This window comes from Osmia bicornis, chromosome 15 (assembly GCF_907164935.1).
Source record: "Osmia bicornis bicornis chromosome 15, iOsmBic2.1, whole genome shotgun sequence".
NCBI classification, from domain to species: Eukaryota; Metazoa; Arthropoda; class Insecta; order Hymenoptera; family Megachilidae; genus Osmia; species Osmia bicornis.
In genome coordinates, this window is record NC_060230.1 from 7858942 (window position 1) to 7879984 (window position 21043).

At 40.4% G+C, this 21043-nt stretch overlaps 2 protein-coding genes across 2 annotated transcripts in view; one reads left to right on the forward strand and one right to left on the reverse strand.

Moving 5' to 3' along the window:
- The window catches only part of LOC123987632 (mediator of RNA polymerase II transcription subunit 20), a 93823-nt gene that overhangs the window by 12843 nt on the left and 59937 nt on the right, over positions 1 to 21043 (reverse strand). The window lies entirely within an intron of this gene.
- Positions 7894 to 21043, forward strand: part of LOC114875736 (facilitated trehalose transporter Tret1-like) — a 69747-nt gene continuing 56597 nt past the window's right edge. Inside the window, exon 1 of the mRNA XM_029186361.2 lies at positions 7894 to 8341. Within this exon, the coding sequence (XP_029042194.1) occupies positions 8318 to 8341 (24 nt within the window). The 5' untranslated portion in view covers positions 7894 to 8317. The remainder of the gene's footprint in view (positions 8342 to 21043) is intronic.

The following is a 21043-nucleotide window of genomic DNA, read 5'->3' on the forward strand; positions in this document are numbered from 1 at the left end:
AATTTCCTGATAAAATCGTCGAAAATCATTTCCGCCGAAATCTTTTGACGGGTATGAAATTTTCTCGTGACGCGTCTGTTCGGTGGGAAAGCTTTTACTGTTATATCCGAGGAGATGTAACGGAGGGGTTTATCGGCCGACTTAATGGAAGGATTATTGGTTCGCGTGAACCTGGAACGCTGCGGGAACACGTAGCCATCTTCGACGCGGTGCAGAGAGGCTTTCGTTTTCGCGTACCACGATCGATCGATGAATTTAATCTGCGCAAACAGCGGATGGCCGGTCGTTATCGATAGCTCCACCGATCTCCGAACCCTTATTCATCATTCTTCCGATCGTTTCATGAACTCGCTATCTAAACTCGAAAGCGCTCTTAACAGCTTTCTTATCGTCGTCGTTCTTTCAAATTGAATATCATAGCAAGACGGATTTTTATCGCGAATTGCGATGAAAAAGGAATTGATTCTACAGAAACACTCGCGACACCTAACCCGTACTGTAAAGGATTAATAATTGAAAATTCTCTACTTTGGATACAGTTTGAATTCCGTTTAACCAGCGAACCGTCAAACTTGCCCACGAAATTCCCATTGGCGAACAATAATTGAAATTAATCACCGGCGCAGATACAACTGATTTAATGCGCGGCTTAATCTAGGCGCTGACACGTTCAGCATGAGACTCACGATGAGTTACGGCAATTCACGCGCAAGACAGGATCCATTTACAATGGAGACATTTACAGATTAGCCGTGCACAGGGTGTATGAGAATTCGCAACGCAGCACTGTGCTTCATCTCCGTTACAATGATATCTCTCGATTCCATTCATTCGAATTAAATATAAAGACAAAGTCGCTGGTAAACGAATACATGCACAGCTGGGGATGAAGACGGAAAATATAAATCAGGGAGGAAGTAATTTAATTCATAGCTTCTCTGAGACCCTCTTTCATATTTCAAACGGTTCATTTTATTTTTGTTAATAATTTTTGCTTTTCAAGATCGAACGATTAATTTGAAATTGATCAAATAAGACACTGAGTACACGACTGATAAGGGACCGATTTTGATGCCCTTTGAGTATGATATAGAATTCAAAAAAATATTTGACACGTATTTTTTTTATCGGCAATCGTCCAAATAGATTATTTTTCAATATATTTTTTAAACAAATAAATTTATCAAAAAGGTGGCTATATAGAAAAATTTGCTGTTCAAGAACACACAAATTCCATTTGGAATTTCTCGCCTACACCTAATAGTTCCTGAGATATTCAAGAAAATATGTTTTGCAACCCCAACTTTGAGGGCTATTTTCACCCCTTCAGCATGGACGATTGCCGATAAAAAAAATACGTGTCAAATATTTTTTTGAGTTCTATATCATACTCAAAGGGCATCAAAATCGGCGTGTGTCGATTGGGTAATGTCCCTTGTGAGAATGGACACTGTGTCAGAGGGGTAAGGATAGGGTGTAGAAATTTTCTGACCGCGACACGGTGATCTTGAGCCGGCAAAAAACAGCCGTGACAGAAACAAGAGTTCTTATCGTTTCGTCTGATCCTGGTAGGGCCATGTTTTTATTTTCTAGACGAGAAAGAATCGACAGGTCGAACCGAGAATTTGTCGTGCACGCACGAACGACTGTTTGCTCTGCTTCGTTCGATCCGCGTAGATCGACGTGCACCGACTGCAATTTACGAATCCTCGGCGCACTATTGTCCTCCGCATACGACCCCTTTTAAAGGGAATAGTTTCAGCACCATTTTCCCTACACCGGCTGCGACACCGTTCGATAATAAATTCAGATATAATTTGAAGTAAAATTTCGAAAAGAGGCATTCGTTATTTTCCGACATGGAAAATAGAAGGTGTAGAAGGTAGACTTCTGGAAAGTGAAGTATAATTCTGATCGAATTTTCTAACAAACCTTAAGGGGCTATACCAGTGTGACCGCCCTAAATATGACATTTAATGTTTTTAAACTTCAGGGATGTATTTAGTTACAAATGATATATTTATAATAATTTTTTGGTACAAAAATAATAAAAAACAAGCGACTTCCAGGGCTCTAAAAAAAAAGTTGCTCCACTGCTGCAGTGATTGATGCCGCCGAAGTGCATAAAATGAAAAATAATAAAAACGCTGTTAATCTAGAAGGTATTCTCCGTACCATGAACTAGGATTTTTGAAAAATATCAAAATCTGACAAAATGGCGAAGTTTTGAAGAAAAGTTTGGAATTTAGCCTAAATAAATAGTAGTTTTCTTAATGCTAAATTAACATTTTTCATCTAATCAAAAAAAATCCTAGTTCATGGTATGATAAAACATATACTGAACACGCTGAAAAAAGTTTCGAGCCGATGCAATAATTTGTATTCGAGTTAGAGAAAATACCGTTTTGAGAAAAACGCGACGGTTTTTGACATGCCAGCAGTTACTCTTTAGAACGCTGCCATTCATAAACTATTTGAGATTCGACCTTAAAATTTTAATATGATATTCTAGAGAGTATAGACTTTCAAAAAGTGCAAAAAAAATCAATTTTTCAAAAGTGTTACACTGTTATAGCCCCTTAAACTACCCTTGTTGCAATAATTTCGTATTAAATTGGTCAGATTTCAAAGCGATGGTAATAAAATAACTCGGAATAAAATTGCGGTTAAGTTAAAGTTCATATCTGGCAAGATCTATCACCGCGGGAATTAAATTCATTAGTAAATGTCGGATAAAAGAAAGAACGATCTTTCCAAGCGAACAAGACTCTAATGACACCTCGAACAGCAATAATTGTTTAATGAATAGCAACAGCGGTAGCTTCATAAATAAATGTCAATGGAAATGGTAAACATCCATCGAATGGGTAATAAAAAAAGGAATAATTGATCTTGCTCAATTAATCTTAAAACGAAGATTTTCCAATCGAAATGAAACGCATCCGACTGAATAGGTCAGGTTTCTGAAGTTTTGTCGAGGATGATGTTTCCACGAAACTTTCATCGGCTGTTGTGAAATAAACACACGCGACACCATTCAATTTCCATTTAGAATCGTGAAACGCGTGATTGCTTGTTAGCTGACATCTCTCGCTGATATTTACACGCGCATTCATCGTGATTTCTAGCTTCTCAATCGATTCAAAAGCATAGAATAACGTCACGACGGCGTAGCTGATTGCGCGGTAAAAGCAATCTCGTGAAAGTCTGTCGACCTGTCAAATGAAAAGCCGAACCTGGAAAGCTTGATTCGAAACGATTCGTCGTTGGATCAATTTGAAACCGTGTCGATTTTCGAATCGCGCCCAATAAATTAACCCTCGAATAGCGGAGAAAAAAGAAAAAGAATTTCCATTTCGAATCAACTAATGATTTAAAATTGAAATTGAAATTTCCATTTCGAATTTCACAGGATATATTAAATTACAGATAAAAATTATTATTAATTGAAATTGAAAGAGGCAATAACGTTTCCAGATACCCTGAGCTATCATATTTAATGGATTATTAAATTTCTGAAAGAACCTGGAAAGCTTGATTCGAAACGATTCGTCGTTGGATCAATTTGAAACCGTGTCGATTTTCGAATCGCGCCCAATAAATTAACCCTCGAATAGCGGAGAAAAAAGAAAAAGAATTTCCATTTCGAATCAACTAATGATTTAAAATTGAAATTGAAATTTCCATTTCGAATTTCACAGGATATATTAAATTACAGATAAAAATTATTATTAATTGAAATTGAAAGAGGCAATAACGTTTCCAGATACCCTGAGCAATCATATTTAATGGATTATTAAATTTCTGAAAGAACCTGGAAAGCTTGATTCGAAACGATTCGTCGTTGGATCAATTTGAAACCGTGTCAATTTTCGAATCGCGCCCGATAAATTAATCCTCGAATAGTGGAGGAAAAGGAAAAAGAATTTCCATTTCGAATCAATTAATGATTTAAAATTGAAATTGAAATTTCCATTTCGAATTTCACAGGATATATTGAATTACAGATAAAAATTATTATTAATTGAAATTGAAAGAGGCAATAACGTTTCCAGATACCCTGAGCAATCATATTTAATGGACTATTAAATTTCTGAAAGTTCCTCAGAGGCTCAAGAATATTTGAATATAAGTACCATAACGATTTGAAATTCTATAATGATTGAATTGCGTAAAAATGTTAGGGGGAGAGAGAGAGTATCGAGTATCGAATATCCATCGTTAGGAACACGGAAGTCAATCCATAGAACATCGTGCAATATAATCGTAGTTTGCCATGCCGTTCAAGAGACCAGAATTAGTCGACGGAGAAGCTGCTCGACGATCAATTAGTTTCGATCAGGAAGCAATTTCAGACACGCTTAGCTGAATTCTTTTTTCCCATCGCGAACAAATCGCTGCGTTATACGTTCATTAGGCTACTTCCTGAATATCCGATCGTTCCCTGCTGCCGTTCAATAGCCGTTTAATTGCGATTTCCCTTCATTCAAGCTGAGATTCAGGACTTTTTTCCCTTTTTTTTTTTCAATTATTTGTTAAGATCAACAAAGTTTCATTAGAGTATAAACACAGGTTATTTCTTCCTTTGTACCAAGAGCAGTGATGTAACTAGATAGAGGGCACGGTGGGCCCTGGTAAAATTGCAAAATTGCAAAATTCTAAAGTTCCAAAAATCAAAAATTCCTAAGGGACCTAATCTACTCCTAAAAGTCCTAGTTACGCGTGACGACGCTTTCAAACATTATTCGCCCCGATGGGTAATTAGGGAAAAAAGGGGTTAATGTGATTTGTCTCGGGTGATTTGTAAGATTTATACCCGGGCCAAGATGTCACGCGGATAAAAAACAGATTCGAAACGCGTCTGTATGTTTGCCGAGAGGCAACAGAAAGTGTCCCTGCCCGTCGCTCGTTCATACAGGAATAAGTTATGAAACGAGCCGAGGATAAAAACTTTTTGATCCCTCTTTCCCGCAACGAGAACCTTAAGCCGCACCCACGTCTCTGCCTCGATCACGGGGATCAAGGACCAACCGTGGATCGGTCGGCTAAGAAGACGGGACGAGCTTCTCGACTGAATCGAATAACATCGGCTATCGAGTTTGCATCGAGGACGAAGCGATTGAAATAACCGGAGCTCGTTCTCCATTGAAAGAACGCGGACCTGAAAGAGGGTGTCAATTTAACCACGATCATCGTGACTTATTTCAGTTTCTCTTATGGGATTTGTCCAAGCCTTAACCTTGTGCAGGCGGCAATTTATCTTTGCGGGAATTTTTGATAATCCTTCAGAAATGTATTTTGGAAATGTAGTAATTGTCTTTTCCCTGAAACCCGAAATTTCGAAGGGCCGCGTGGTATAATCCCTCGCTAATTATTACCTGAAAATTCGATGGAAGCGATGGTCGCGTCGCGTCGATGCGACGCGTCGCGTCGGTTGAGTTATCACCAGCTGCCAGAAACAGGGCCGGACCTCTCGTGACCCGATATCGCAGCGGAACGTTCCGATATTGGCAGCACTTCGGCCTCTGAGAAACGAAGAACAATAGAAGCAGCGGCGTGTGCGCCGTATGCTATCTCCAACCTGCTGGTCCCTTTTGCTTTTACTCAACTTTCCGTCGAGTTTCCTCTCGATCGTCAGGGATACCGTGAACTATGACTACTACTGTGTTTCGATGAACAGGACACGACCTTCGAAAACGATCGTATCGTGTGCGAAAATAGACGCGAAACGGGGATGCGTCCTGAATAGATAGAAAATTTAGAAAAATTTATGACACGGTTTTCGAGAAACTGATTTTGAATCAAAAATAAATGTTTAATTAAAATGTAGGCGAGGAAAAATAAATTTATTAACTTTGGGCGTTTTAATATTACCAGTCGCGGAACCACGCCGTCGTCTTGAACGAAAATCTAGTTACATAGGCCTTACTGTCTACTTCGGTGGTGGGGATATCCGCGAAGTTTCGGGAATATTCCAGGTCGCGGTTTCTATGCTTACAAAAAAAAAAAGAAAGAAGTCATAGAATTAATTTGTAAACCTAATATACTTGGACTTCATTTCTATACACCGACGAGGTAAAAAGACAAAAAGATCGTGGTTGAGAAGAAACTGTTTAGGTATAGGTTATCGTGCGACGAGCAGAAACAGCCGGTCGCCAAGCGCAGCACCGTGCAAAGAATAAATAGCTTGCACGCGAAACGTCACTTTTATGGGCCGGAGCTTTTAGTCCCGCCTGTAAAAACGTCCCAGTCCATTAGTACTCGACGACGATACGAACGTCACCGTAGCTGGCTGTGCATGCAAAAATTCACCGGTCGCTTAATAACATTTTCTCGTTCGAAACGTCGCGACGAATAGACCGCGACCACGTACCGGGTGTTGGGAACGGCCTTTCGAACGCGACCTTACACAAACGGAATCGTTTAACAATTTTCACCTTAAAGCTGTTCAAAGTTCCTTACAAATGAACTGAAGCCTATACAATAAGAAAATTATTCCATGTATAATTGATGATAGATCAATTTACGGAAATTACCGTGACTTTCTAAAAATAAATCTTCAATTATACAAAAAAAAAAGGAAAAGGGATAGAATTAAGTTGTACAGTTGCAACCAAATTAGATTTCCCCAGAAAAAATGGCGATATCCCGGCTCCTCGTCCTTCCCCTTAGATGGTCACGGGAAGAATAACCGATGCGGTGAAGTGGGCCTCATACATATAGGCCTCTGGCGGACCACCACCTGCGCGCGCACGTGTACGCGGGAAAGTTTGAACCGATATTTATTCATTATTAGTATTTCTCAGTTATATACTAAATTTTATAAGGTTTAATAATTAAAAATAATATTATTTTGTTTCAAAGATGTTTTTAATGTTAACATTATCAAAATTAAGTCCCTATATTGCTATTTTCACTACGTAAGCCTGATTTGATCGTGAGTGTACAACTAATACTATTCACCGTGATGGCTTGGAATGCACAACTGTTCCACGCTCGTGAAAACTGTCTTTATTCAACGTTCCACGATTCGTATTTAAAAATAGCCGGTGAATATGCATTCCGGTGCATTTCGTTCTTGAAACGCGCGGCCTTTAACGTCATTTTTTCGTTGTTGCGACGACACTGTTGTGGAACGGAGGAATTCGCAGAGACGAGGCAGCAGCCAGAATGTGGATCGGCTTAGCGGGACGGGCAGATTGCGAGGCTTTGAGCAAGAACGAGGAAGGCTTACGAGCGGGGCTTTTTCGTTTCAGCTGAATCGAGATTAGCCGTCGAGCTAAATGAATGCGTCGTAGATTTCGTTTCTTCCCCGGCCAGTTTTCTATTCAATATCATAATAAATTTATTCCTGTCGTATACTCTAAAATTCTTTAACTTCTGTTACGTGAAACATGAAAAAAATTTTTCTTTTTTGTACAAATCTTGCGTGACACAGAAATTCTTAGTGTCACGTAATTATTCATATTCTCATTGTGTATTCCAGGATGCTTTGAGTTGTCCCGGGCGAGTCAACCTAGAAACTCGATGCTTTGCTACGGTGCAAAATTAATTTTCCTCTGGACCCCTTTTCCACCCGAACTTTCTCCCTTCGGTCGCCTCGGTTTTCACATTCTCATTGTGTATTCAATCCTCCCTTGTGGACCAACTAGATTCTAGGAAGCTCGTACTTTGCTGTGGTACAAAATTAATTTCCCCTCGAATCCCTTCGTTCGATCGATTACCAACGAATCGAACTAGACGTTTCCCGAATAATCATGAATAATCGAAATTAAATTTTTTCGAATGTTTCGAATCCGAAAAAGCATCAGCCAGTTCGCGATTCCAGTTACGAGCGACCGATTACCTCGAAACCTTTATCAACGTGGATGCTTTCCGCAGGAGGATCCCTCGATTCTCGGATGAAAATCTGAGCAGAAATGCCGGTGCGCCGGAAGTGAGCCGGAACCGGTGACCCAGATGCGCACGCGACACAAATACCAGGAAAAAACGACAATAATGAGGAGAGTAGAGATTAACTACAACCACGACAATAAACACGTAAGACTGACTCGAATCGATTAGACGAGAGAAGTAGAGAAAAGAAGAGAAGAAGAAACGAGAGATAGAAGGAGAGCAGAATATAGTGACAGTAGTGTATCGTCGATGAGAAAGATCGTATATTTTCGTCGATTTTTCACGAACAAGAGAAATAAAGGATGTAACAGTTGATGAAAGAAGAATTTCGAGGATGATGCTTCAAATTGCTTCGCGGAGCATCTTGGAAAATCAGTAGACAAGTTTCTAATTGGGAAACTGGAATTCGAAAAACGGAGAGATGTCACTGAATCACAGATATTACGTGAGTATCAGCCATATTTATTTTCAAAACTTTCAAATGGAATTAGTTTAAATAGAAACGAAGAACAATGGTTCTATGTAAAATGAAAAGATTGCAAGTCGAGAGCAATTAATTTCAGTGCAGCAGGTTCGAACAGAAAACGTTTCCAGTTTCTTTCTCATAGAATAAACAAAGAAACATGACGAACAAATAATATTTTAAAATAAACACGAATCTATCCCCTTGTATAACAATAAAGCTTTCATTCATTCGTTTGTTTTTTTGTCTGTTTGCAATAAAGAGTCCATTTTAAAATCAATATTCGCCTGAAGAAGAAAAAAAGAAACATTTATACGAATATAGATAGTTTTTGTTTTTAAGCAAGAATAAAGGAACTATGGCTTTGGATGTTTCTAAGCTTCCGATAATATTTCTTTCGCAAACGAAGCCACGTTGAAGATGTTTCCGCGGATTGATAGGAGCGTTGTTATTTCCTCTTCGTTCCTCTGGCCAGAACTTTTCGGTCTTAAGAGCCCTGAAGGAGTTGCCGCCAACTCGAAAGTCGGTTACTGGGTTGAAATCATTCGGAAAGGGAAAGACAAACGGCTCCGGGTGGGTTTAACTAAAATATTCCTACGGATGATGTCTGGACAATGAAACCGTGTCGTTAACAGATGAACTCGATCATCGAAACCTTGTAATTCGAATTAAAACTTTCCTTAACCCTTGAACAACGGAGACAAATCGGAGCTCTCTCCATGGTCCGTCGTCCGGAAGTTAATTAAATTGAAAATTTTCGGCGTTAAAATGAAGATAGACAAAGGAAAAGAAAATTTTACTTCGGAGACAAATCGTAGCTCTCTCCATGGTCCGCCGTTCGAAAGTTAATTAAATTGAAAAATTTTCGGCGTTAAGAAAATTTTATCGTTAGTAAATTTTCAATATTTCCAGCGCTAATTTAAAAAGAAAGAGACGATGATTTTTGTAAGGAATAGAGAAAAGGTACGCGAAGAGCGTGAAAGAAGTTTCTTAATTAGCCGATGGACGGGGAACACGTGAACGTAAACCATTATCTTGCAAAATTCCATTATACACATTTTGCAACGAGCTCGGCGTTGCCGCGTTAAAAGCACAGTAGCAAGGAGTATCGGTGATGCTTCAGGACACTTGCTGCTATCGTATGCGAGGCAATAAATTACAGCCTCAAGGATCCCCGCTTCCCACACATCTTGCCACAGGATCGAATCCTGGCACGAAGGAGTTAAAGCGGAACGCGTCGTCGTTTCCGTTTCACTAACTGCATCGTACATTAACATTTCCCAGAGAGTCTTGATTTGACTTCGATAAAATTATTGCAATTTCAATCATTTCGTTCGCGCCTGATAGCTAAAGTTATCAGAGTTGAAAAGTTCCACGGTAAAAGGATCGAGAAAAGAAAAGTATAGAATTAAGATAACATTAAAGAATTTTTGTTGACAGCTACCGAACGATTTAATCGGTGAAGAGATATTAAAATGTATAGGGGAAGTGAAAAATGCGGCTGGTACCGGCGGGTAAAAGTATTGCTGACGCGTTGGAAAAATCACTACCGTTCCTGGTGGAATAAATTATTGATATATGACCAGCCTTTTTCTCTTACAGCTCACCTCCTAGCCGAGTTCAAGACGTTAAAGGGAATAGCGCGGTTCTTCCTTTAAGGACGAACCATTTACCCGATTGAAATTTTCTCCATCGAAAGTAACAGCTTTCAGTTCCTCCCAAATGCGAGCTCCTTAACTAACAAGGAAGGTTAGGGAACTCGGAAATTCCAAAAATTATGAAACTTCGCATACAAGTACAGTAAGTCATCCGTAATACGACCCTGTTTTCCGTTGGTGCCATAATTTGGTTTTAAAGGGTGAAATTACCCCTTGAAAAAAATTCGAAACTTTCTTTTTTGTGGAATATCTTAAAAACGGTGAGAGATATGAAAAAAAAGTTTAAACAAAAGTTGCACCGTTCTGTTGTGTTTACAAAATGGCGTTAAGAAAATTTTTGAAAAGTGCATAATTTTTTAGTTACCCCTCCCCCCCAACATTTTCTTGACACCATTTTGTAAACACAACAGAACTGTGCAACTTTTGTTTAAACTTTTTTTTCATATCTCTCACCGTTTTTAAGATATTCCACAAAAAAGAAAGTTTCGAATTTTTTTCAAGGGGTAATTTCACCCTTTAAAACCGAATTATGGCACCAACGGAAAACAGGGTCGTATTACGGATGACTTACTGTACTTGTATGCGAAGTTTCATAATTTTTGGAATTTCCGGATTCCCTAACCTTCCTTGTAAGTATTATAAATTATTGTAAAATCAATCCTCGCGAATTACCGCTTTGAACTTTAAACCTTCAATTGAAAATAGGTAAGGAAATAAAATTTGAAGCCCAATACGCGTGCTGAGAAACGCACGTTCACGGCGATCGTGTCGTGGGTCATTTTGCTCTTGGCGAGCATCGGCTCTGCACTGAATCATCTCCACTATTCGTAGACGCCTACGCGATCGTTTTCATTGCTTCTACCATCTACCTTCATTTTTGTTGCGACCATGGAGGCAGCCGGATGCATTTTGTTTTCTCTTCTTCTTTTGCAGAGTCGCTCGCGAATCAATCGGCTCTCCCTAGTCGAGTGTCGTAACTCGAGTGAGAATGATGGAGATAGTGATTGAACGACAAAATCGAATGATTTACACCGCTTTAGTCGTATTTTATTACATCCTGTCGCAATCGTTTAGTGGAGGGGGTTTCGTCTCCCCGGACGCTTTGAGTTCGGGCCGGGGACCGCTAGGTGGCGGCGAGGTGAGAACGGTTTCTTGCAAGCGCTCGCCCAGCATGCGATTACAATTAATACAAGTTTCGAACCGCGGTATGGATTAGGTGTCCGGGGCAGGGAAAATCGTCTGTTAGCGGGCCGGGGACCGCTAGGTGGCGAGGTTGTGTGAGTACGGTCTCTCGCAAGCGCTCGCCCGGCATGCGGTTCGAATAAATCCAAGTTTCGAACCGCGGTATGGATTTTAGGTGTCTGGGGCACAGGGATTGTCTGTTGTCAAGCCCCACTGGACGAGTCTGACAGATGATCGATCCCGAGTCGAAACACCGTTTGTTTTCTCGACTGCTACAATCCTTGCTTTTTCTTTTTTGTAATCTTGAAATTCTATTTTCATTATTTTGTTGGGATCCGGGTGAAGGAACGATTGCTTTTACTTAATAAAAGTTTATTCGATACTTTTTCCTTGATACACGCCGAACTCAACTAAACGTATTACGGAATAAGAAGTACTTGACTCGGTGATGAAATCTTTCTTTCCCAACCTGACCTATTGTCAGGGATAAATAGACTACTTTTACCTAGTGACTTTAGCCCTTGACTGCGTGAGAAACGGAGGCGAGACTATCGCTGTGATGAGTCGGAGATCGTGGAATTATTAGTATTGGATGGCGAGACATCCGGCAGTGCGTTCACAGAATTAAAAGTATTAAATGATTGGTGTTCCAACAATTTTGCAAATAAACCCTTGGAAGGCAAGCTGGGCCGTTTATATCCGCAGCGAATTCTAACTTGTTTCCAACTTGATTCTAGAATTTTTTCAGATTTTTTGAATGCCAAGAACAGTAAAAGAAATTAATCGTCGACATAAACGTCGACGGTGACAGAATAATTCAGCTTCGATGGAAATGTTTCTTTTCTTCTTTCTCACAGCGAAAGATTCTCGAATGAATTCTCTATTATTCGCTAAACAGGTTTCAGCATCGATTCTCTTATAACGAGCTGTTTATTCCGATTATTCGATGCTCGTACGCGTAGCCTGGTTGATCGATCATCGAGTAAATTGATGATACCCTCGGCAGCGTCAGGTGAATTTGACGGAACACAAGATTATTGGACAAATAATTCCTACTCGACACGCGAGACGGCAGTCGTTCTAGCAGATTTATTCGCGAACAGTCACTCTCGTTATCCGACCATTCGAACAGACTCTGTTGAAAAGATTCCCGGGCCCGTTCAGAATCGCATTCTAAAGAGCAATTACACGGTAAAATATGACTGGAACAGGCACGAGTAAATTTCTTTACGGGAAGACAGTAAGCCGAGCTTATCGTCCTCGCAATGAATTTCTTCTCTGAATAGTTTGCCGCTTTTCAAGATTCCACTAACGGGAATTAGTCCGCTTACGAGTGTCGCGACAAAACAACTCGTTGTTACTTGTACACTCGCGATCAAATCAGGTTTCCTTATGAAATATAGCGATATAAGGGAAGCAGGAATTCCAAAAATCTTCATTTGGCGGACCATCGAGAGAGCCCCAACTTTAATTTTCAATCGTTTCTTTTTCTAAACGCATGAAATTGTCATTAAAATTAAATTTATCCTATTACTCTTTTTCTATGCTTTCTGCAGCAACCCTCGTCTAGAGTGCTCGCCCTAAAGGGTTATAAGGTTGTCGCGTCGATCCTGAAAATCATTAATCTTGCTAAGAAGTTGCCTGAAAGTGTGACACGTGCGTTTGTAAAGCAACCGTGCTGGGATCAACAGGCCTCTCGTTTTCGGTGCTGTTACAAGATTAGCCTCCTGCGAAAGAATAAATCAATCAAAGTGTCCTACGGAAGTTGCTTTCAGGACGTCGCCCTTTGACAAATTTAACCCCATTCAATCGAACCCTGATCAAACATTTATATTACCTTGAACTCTAAATTTCTTCACAATTGATTAGAATTTTTTTTATTAAATCAAGAGTCTATCTCTTGAAACTTCGACTGGCATACGAATCCGATCCGATCACTCTCTCGACCGGCAATTCCGTTTTCGACGCTCGACTGTTTACCGAGATTAATCGATTGCGAGTGCAGCAACGAGAGCAGGAAAGACGGGAAATGAAAGTCTGCGTAAATCCGCAACGAGTATAGCGAACTGGAGGGATGATCGCGAAACGAAAGAGAGGGTGGGTTCGCACTGCCGAAACCCGCGACCCAGATACCGATCGACCCACCGACACACATTAGGGGAGGGGGTGGCGTGTGGAGAACGTTCTGCAAAAGCGAGCTAGAGCGAGACGCAAGTATACTGCGTTATACTATCTCTATCTTTATTCTACCATCCCTTCTAGAGAGGTTCATTTTTCTTCACCCTTTAACTACTAGAACCTCTTTACTTTTCTCTGTTTCTATTTCAAATGATGCATCGTTATCTCGGATTCAGAGGTTTAATGCTCTTAACATTTTTGATGTTTTGGAATTTTTCTTTTGGAATCTAGGTATAATTTTTAAACAAACAAATTTTATATATTAGAAGAATTTTTAAAAGAACAGTGTAAAATTTGGGAGATGAGAATAATACGAAGTACGAAATTGGATCAAAGTGATGGTCCCTCTCCATGGTCCGCCACCCGTATGATTTTTAAACAAACAAATTTCATATATTAGAAGAATTGTTAAAAGAACAGTGTAAAATTTGGGAGATGAGAATAATACGAAGTACGAAATTGGATCAAAGTGATGGTCCCTCTCCATGGTCCGCCGTCCGTAAGATTTTTAAACAAACAAATTTCATATATTAGAAGAATTGTTAAAAGAACAGTGTAAAATTTGGGAGATGAGAATAATACGAAGTACGAAATTGGATCAAAGTTGTGGTCCCTCTCCATGGTCCGCCACCCGTATGATTTTTAAACAAACAAATTTCATATATTAGAAGAATTTTTAAAAGAACAGTGTAAAATTTGGGAGATGAGAATAATACGAAGTACGAAATTGGATCAAAGTTGTGGTCCCTCTCCATGGTCCGTCGTCCGAGGGTTAATACGGTTTTTTACCCTTCCCGTCGAGCGACAAACGCGGAAGCGCCGCGGCGATGATTCGAACGGTGCGTGCATACTCGTGCTCGAAATAGAATCGTAGTTACGGTGTTCGCACTTTCAGCGAGCGGGTTTGAACAGAGTCTTGTTGTAACTCGCGTGTCGACACGCTTACGACCGATCGCACGTTCGTTGATTAGTCGAGCTCGGATGTAACGGCGCGTTGTTACGGTTTGTTACACGCTTGGAAATCGATTTTCAAGATCAAGAATAGCACTTTGAGACTGACTAGAAGTTTGGAAGATTTTCACTGAAAATTTCGTTAACATTTAGACTGCCGGGATTTTAAGAGCTTTATTCCCCTTAGGAAGTTTTCAAATTTTGTGTCTGTATCTTATACAGGGTGTCTCACTTAAACGGATACCGAGCTCTTATTCCGTAACTATTGATGATACAAAAAATTGTTAATATGGAAATTGCATGGGAAAAGGGGGTCTATCGAGGTTTTGATCGAAGTCACAGGTAGAGACTATATTTAGACTAGGAAAAATGAAAAATTCTCTATTTTGCCTAAAAGTCTGTTTTTAGTGTTTTGGGATTGCGGAAAACGATGGTGAAGTTGGTTTTTGAGTACAGTCCATTCTCATGCCTATGTGACTCTGCTTCAGCATTACTCAGCGCCAACGGCGGGGACGTTGAGATACGGTGTGGCTCCATTTTTTAAATTTTTTTATTTATTTTTTTGAATTTATTCTATGAATGTTTATAAATGTTTGAATGGGCTGCTCCAGAACGTCTATATTTACATTTTCCGGCAGTCTAAAGGTTAGTTGTTGGCTTTCTTCGAAGGACTTTGAAATACAGAAAATTCGAAACAACAAAGATAACTGGGAATAATTCGAGAAATTTTGTTGTAAGAAAATATCGCAATGGAAAATTGTAGAATAAAAGGTATAATTATTAATCAAATGATTATTTGTTTCCGAGTTGTAAGAGCTTTCATTTATCGTTTCCTATTTTCCCAATGAAAGGAGAAGTAGAAACATGAAATTTCGTGAAATTAGAAGCGTCTGGTTCGCGAAACCAGATATCGTTGCTCGTCTATTACGACCATCGTAAACTGACTATTTTGTAGATAGGAAACTGGACAGTGTCCAACAGCGCGTACTCTTAACATCAGCCATTCCAGCTGCGGTAATCAGCCGTCATGGTAAACTTAACCCTTACAAGTTTGTGGGACAATCCGTTTATGCATATTACTGCTCTAAATGTGGCGCTTGGTTATAGGACTTCGTATCTCATCAAATTTAATGCGGTTACGAACAGCATCGAGATTGTATCCACACCATCCAACCTAGTCCTCGATTTTACCTTCTCGCATTCGAACGAAAGAAAAAAAAGAAAATCGAGCGTTTGTCGAGAAGGCTCGCCGTAAACTGGAGCTTCGGTTTAGAATGTAAAATTTCCGGGTTATCGGTGGTGATTCGGCGAGGAAAAGCGCAAACACGGGTTTCGCGTAACACGAAATCGCTGACGTGATTGGTCAATGTGCCAAGATTGGCCCGGGGACTGGGTCACTGTTGTGGAACACAGGGAATACGCGAGTGCAATGATAATTGAAAATTTTTCGAATCTCGAAGAGGGAATGAAAGTTAAATCGAACTTGGCGTTGAATACTTTTCCAGCGATACTCGAAATTACGGGTTTCGGTGGATTCGGCAAAATTCGAGCTATATGATACGTTCGGGTATCACGCATCGTGCAAGGGTGGCGGGTGAAATGTAGAACGGCCCTTGTAAATTTAGCTTCTTATGCACGACGTCGCTCGGATACGTGACGTTTCAAACGATACCGAAAGGGCCGACTTTCCGACGTTAACAATCTGTCGATAATAGACGCGTGAAGGGTCATCGAGGGTGGAAAAAGGAAAGGATTGGCCAGGGTGCCAAGATCCAGCGCAGCTGGGTCAGGACGGTCGCGTCGAGAGGGTTGCTCCCGTTAACGTTCCGTCGTCGACGGGATAAAGTATAAAGGGACAGAGCTCGAGGAACAGCCTGCCTCGTAACGGGACGTAGAAGAAGTTTGCCACGTTTCCTACGTGCTTCGAACGTGTTCATAATTTCACTGTGAGCTAAAAAAGTCCGGGAACCTGGAACCAGTCAACGTGCCAAGAACTCGGCTGGCAGCAGCCGTTGCTTCGCAGATTAGAAGACTGGGTTAATGAATTTCCTTCGAATTTATTAACATCGCGGTCTTCCACGACTGTGTCTTTGTTATACGAAACCTCGCTCGTTGAAAAATTCTACATTTGATACCGAGTTTCTCGTTGCAACCGATTTAATACTCTTCTTTCCGCTCGGATAATCATTGACACACGGTGAAAGCGGTCAATTATGACCGATAACCGCGACACGGTGAATTGGCAGCGTACGATTTTTTCATCGACACCAAGAGAAAGCGATCTCCCCCCCTTTTTTTTCCTCGTTGTTTAATTATGACCAAGAAACTTGATTTACGAGCAGAGATTGTTTGTGACATAACTGGGTTGATTAGCGGCCGGGGCGGTCTATCGAGAGATGCTCTTCGACACTCGCAATCAATGACACGTTTCTTTTATGAAATTACGATGTTGATCCTAGAGAAAGTTGCCGTTTCGTTTCATCTAACTTTGACTTTCGAATCAAGAATATATACAAGTTACAAGTTTATCGGTAAGATGGACGATTATAATTGGAATAAAAGAACAACGAAGTCGTCGAATAAACCCTTAACAACCCCAGGAATCGTCCCCGAGGACTCGATCAAACTTTCTCCCGAGGATCAATTAGATTAAAGGAGAGCGGTAGAAGAGGCAGCTGGTCGTTATCGCTTTCGCGACGAGGCGAGAACAAGCAAGTTCCGAAATCGTCTCGAGTCCAATTAAATTCAGACAATGTACAGATTACGGTACTCCTCCACTGGTTACTCCATTTGGTTAAACTATACTTTAGTACAGCAAACAGCAGACAAAAGAGTCAATAACATTGCGTCTACTTTCTTAAGAAAGAAAGAAGAGATCAGAGTCCGTACCCTTCTGATGAGACAATTCGTTGTTATCATTTCGGCAACCATACTATTTTCAACGAGTAAGAAGTTAATCAAGGAGCGGTAGGTATAATAGAAGTCGAGGATTTTTCCAATCTGGATTCAGCTTAACAACGTGTACACTGGAGTATTATGCGAGGTCGCGAGCCTATTGTCCAACGCGTAGCTAGCTCGGGATCGTTATCATCTCCATTGGACGAGGAATAAGAATCCTTTGAAAGGTTCGGAAGAAAAGACGAGGAAGGATGGCCGAGGATGCATCGGCCAAGTAACGAGGTCTATATAGAGAAGAGAACGGGGTTAGGCCATCGCGAACCTGAGAGGTGATTTATGAAACAATTTCCCCTATCCCACCAGTCCTGCCTCTGTCTACCTTTAAACTTACCGCCATCCAATGTGTCAGAGGCTCTCAATCGTTGGACGTTCAACCGTTTAAAGTTCAATAAAAAAAAAAAAAAAGAGGGAATTTTGGTTGGATTATCTTTTTTGGCTGTGTTTGCGAATGGTTCCACCAAAATTGAGAACTCAGGTTCGGTATATAACCTAAATTGACTACAAGAAACCGATTAAAGTTGATTTCAGAGCTGCATATCTTATCGTTTACGAGATATCGTGGTAAGGTTAGGTTCTGCGTATGCGCAGTATCGAATAGCGTATGCGCAGTATCGAATAGCGCATGCGCAGTATTGAGTAGCGCATGCGCAGTACCGAATAGCGCATACGTATCTCAAAATCCGGTCTAAACCCAATTTATATCGGTTATGTACCGATCCTGAGTTCTTAATTTTGGTGGGACCATTCGGAAACTTATCCTTTTTTTTTTGGAATGAAATTAAATTGTTACTTTGTCAAGATTGATTAATCTTGGTCCTTCGTTGAATGTACCATATACTATGATTATTATCTGACATTGCGCTTCGTAGAAAGCACGGCCGCTTGAATTTTCATAGGACCGTAAGTATTTCAACCGGACACCAGGCTTCCCTGCATTTACCTCGAGAAGAGAAACATGGAGCGTAGGTGGATACCGTCGTGGATACGCATTTACTCGACAAATATTTCACGAGGAACCTCGAATTTAATACGGTAGCTTTGAACTTGCCTACGACGCGACGGTACACGTATGTATATAGTCCGCCGGTGTGTCAACAACCTCCTTCCGAACCGCTCTACCGAGAACAGTTTCACCGGCAACTCTATCTGCAAATGTGCTGTGCAGTTGCAAAACAAGATTTCCTTGTTTAACCTCGTCTGAAATGCGCTTTAAGCGGTTTTCGACCAGCTTCTTTGTTGCTTCGACAGAGTAGACTCTCGTTATATCGCCGAGTAAGCGACATTCACTCTTGAGCGATATAACGAGGGTGGGAAATTTTTTAAATTTTTCAAATTCTACAGATCTGCCCAGTGACATCCTCGATATTTGAACAGAACTACTATCTGTTAAAATAATCACTAGAATATTTTCGCGAGTCCATTTATTTCTAAATCGCTCAGTGTCGAGCTATTTCCTGTTGGAAACGAAATTTACGCCCCGAGGGAGGAAAATGGAGTGTACACGAAGCCGGTGGAAAATTTTCCAGCAAATTTACCCTACCCTCACTGACTCATCATCCTCGTGAAAGTCACTTCTCGACAGAGTTAACGTTGTCTGTTTAACTTGTATCGTTCGTTGCTGCCGATAAACACCGGCTTCCTATCATCGGGGCAACGTGAAAGTTGGCAAATATTTTTACTACAGTCGTGTCATCGTTGAATGGAGACAGTTTAGCTAACGAATCATGCAAATCAATCGGTGCCATGACATCTGTGTGCACGGTGAAATGATTCTTGCTAATCTATTCACTGAATTTCCTTGTTGGGTTTATGAATCATCAGTTTAGAATGAAAGTAATAGAATTTTTCTATCCAATATTTGGTGAAGATAAAATTTTAGATTTTTAGAACTTTGTTTAGTTGGATCTGACTAATTGAAAGTAAATTTATCGTTGAGAATATTACTATAATACTAAAGATTTTCTGAAATTTGACACAGGTACGAGAAAAATTGCAAGTACCTAAGAAATTTTCCAAGGTTCCAAAATGAAACAGTGTCGCATAAAGTCGACCCAGCTGCACTATTTCAATTTACTTCCCCTCAAGAGAGTGGCAGGAAATTAAAATCGATCATTGCCTGGTCGTATCTCTTAGAGATCGTTCCTCCCTTCTTCTATTCCTCCACCTCTGTCTTCGTCGTGTACCTCCAGGCGACACGAGATTGCTCGTTGATTAGACAGAGACATTCGGGGCTAAATAAATAATCAGGATGAAATTCGATCGACAGGTTCGATTCGGGTCACTCGAGGTTCCAGGATAGATCGATAGGTCTCCGTTTTACGAGCGGAAGTCAGCTGGAATTGCGAGTGCACTGTCGTCCTTCGACCTCGACGTTTTCGCAGACTCGTCTAATATCCTGATCATTCGGCACAGAGGCCTATCGATGCTCGCGTTGACCTTGTTATAGTATTTTTATCGAGGTTGATGTTTCATTTGGAACCGGAACTAACGTTGTGAGCCAGTTTCCTTTCGATGCTGGTCTAGTTTCTTAGACTCCTATGTTTCTTTATATCATCAATTTAAAATTCAAAGATTTTGTAAATGGAAATTTTCAAATATAATTCAAATAGAATTAAGATCATCAAGGTGTGTTCTTATAGAGTGTGTTTTTATAGAGACCGATGTTTCATTTGGAACCGGAACTAACATTGTGAGCCAGCTTCCTTTCGATGCTGGTCCAGTTTCTTAGACTCCTATGTTTCTTTATATCATCAATTTAAAATTCAAAGATTTTGTAAATGGAAATTTTCAAATATAATTCAAATAGTGTGTTCAATTACTGGCGCCGGTAATTAGTGATCCCCACAGTAGAAACAGAAGCTGAAGATGTATCAATCGAAGAACAAGATACATTAAACAGTGATCTACCGGTTCTGAAACGAAGTCTAGGAACAAGAAGGAACAAAGAGGGACGAGAGATAAAGGGAAGTCCAGCAGGAACGGTACTCCGCGACGTGACCGAATTAATTATCGGTTTTCGCTCCTCTTTCCTCTCGTTTTTCAGTATCGTTCCACGATCTCTGTTGCGTTCTTTCGTTTCCGTGCCATAAGAAACGAAAGAGGACGACGCATCAGGTCCTTTTTACTTTTCTCTTATTCGGTGCTCGTTCCAAATTTCTCCTAGCCTCGGGTCTAAGCAGCAGCACTTTGACTTTCATTCTTTTCACCGACCGATAAGACGAACACGCTGAAATCGTTATCACTCGCGGAGAGGAACGTAAAAAGCGCTGACTACGCGGTTTTCTTTTTCTTTTTTCAGGGAACAGACCCTTAAGTATATAAATCAGAGGAAAGTCCTTAGGACGATATTAACCTTGGAACTGTGCGTCACAAATATCCCTGAAAATAAGGGGACAAAAGCTGCCTGGTGAGAGGAAATACGGTCTCCGTTTGTTTGTACTCCGGGTGAAAAATTTCGGTGATTCGATAGATTCATTGGTGAAGGCTGAAAGTTGTTTCTATTCCTGACTCAGAGTTTGCTTTTTCCGAGAATTCGGTCGCAGTTTACTATCGATTAACCATTTATATACAATTTTTCACTAAATTTTAAGCTTTGAATTGATATGCAGAACAACCCTTTCATCTCCATCAGCTATTAAGTTAAAACTTGCAGCAAAATGTTGCTTAAAAAAAAAGAAGAAGGAATCCTCCCTGGACCACGATTTGTTGCATAGACGTTTCCGTGCTCTCTGGTTGAATCCTCTTTTCAGTGAACGAG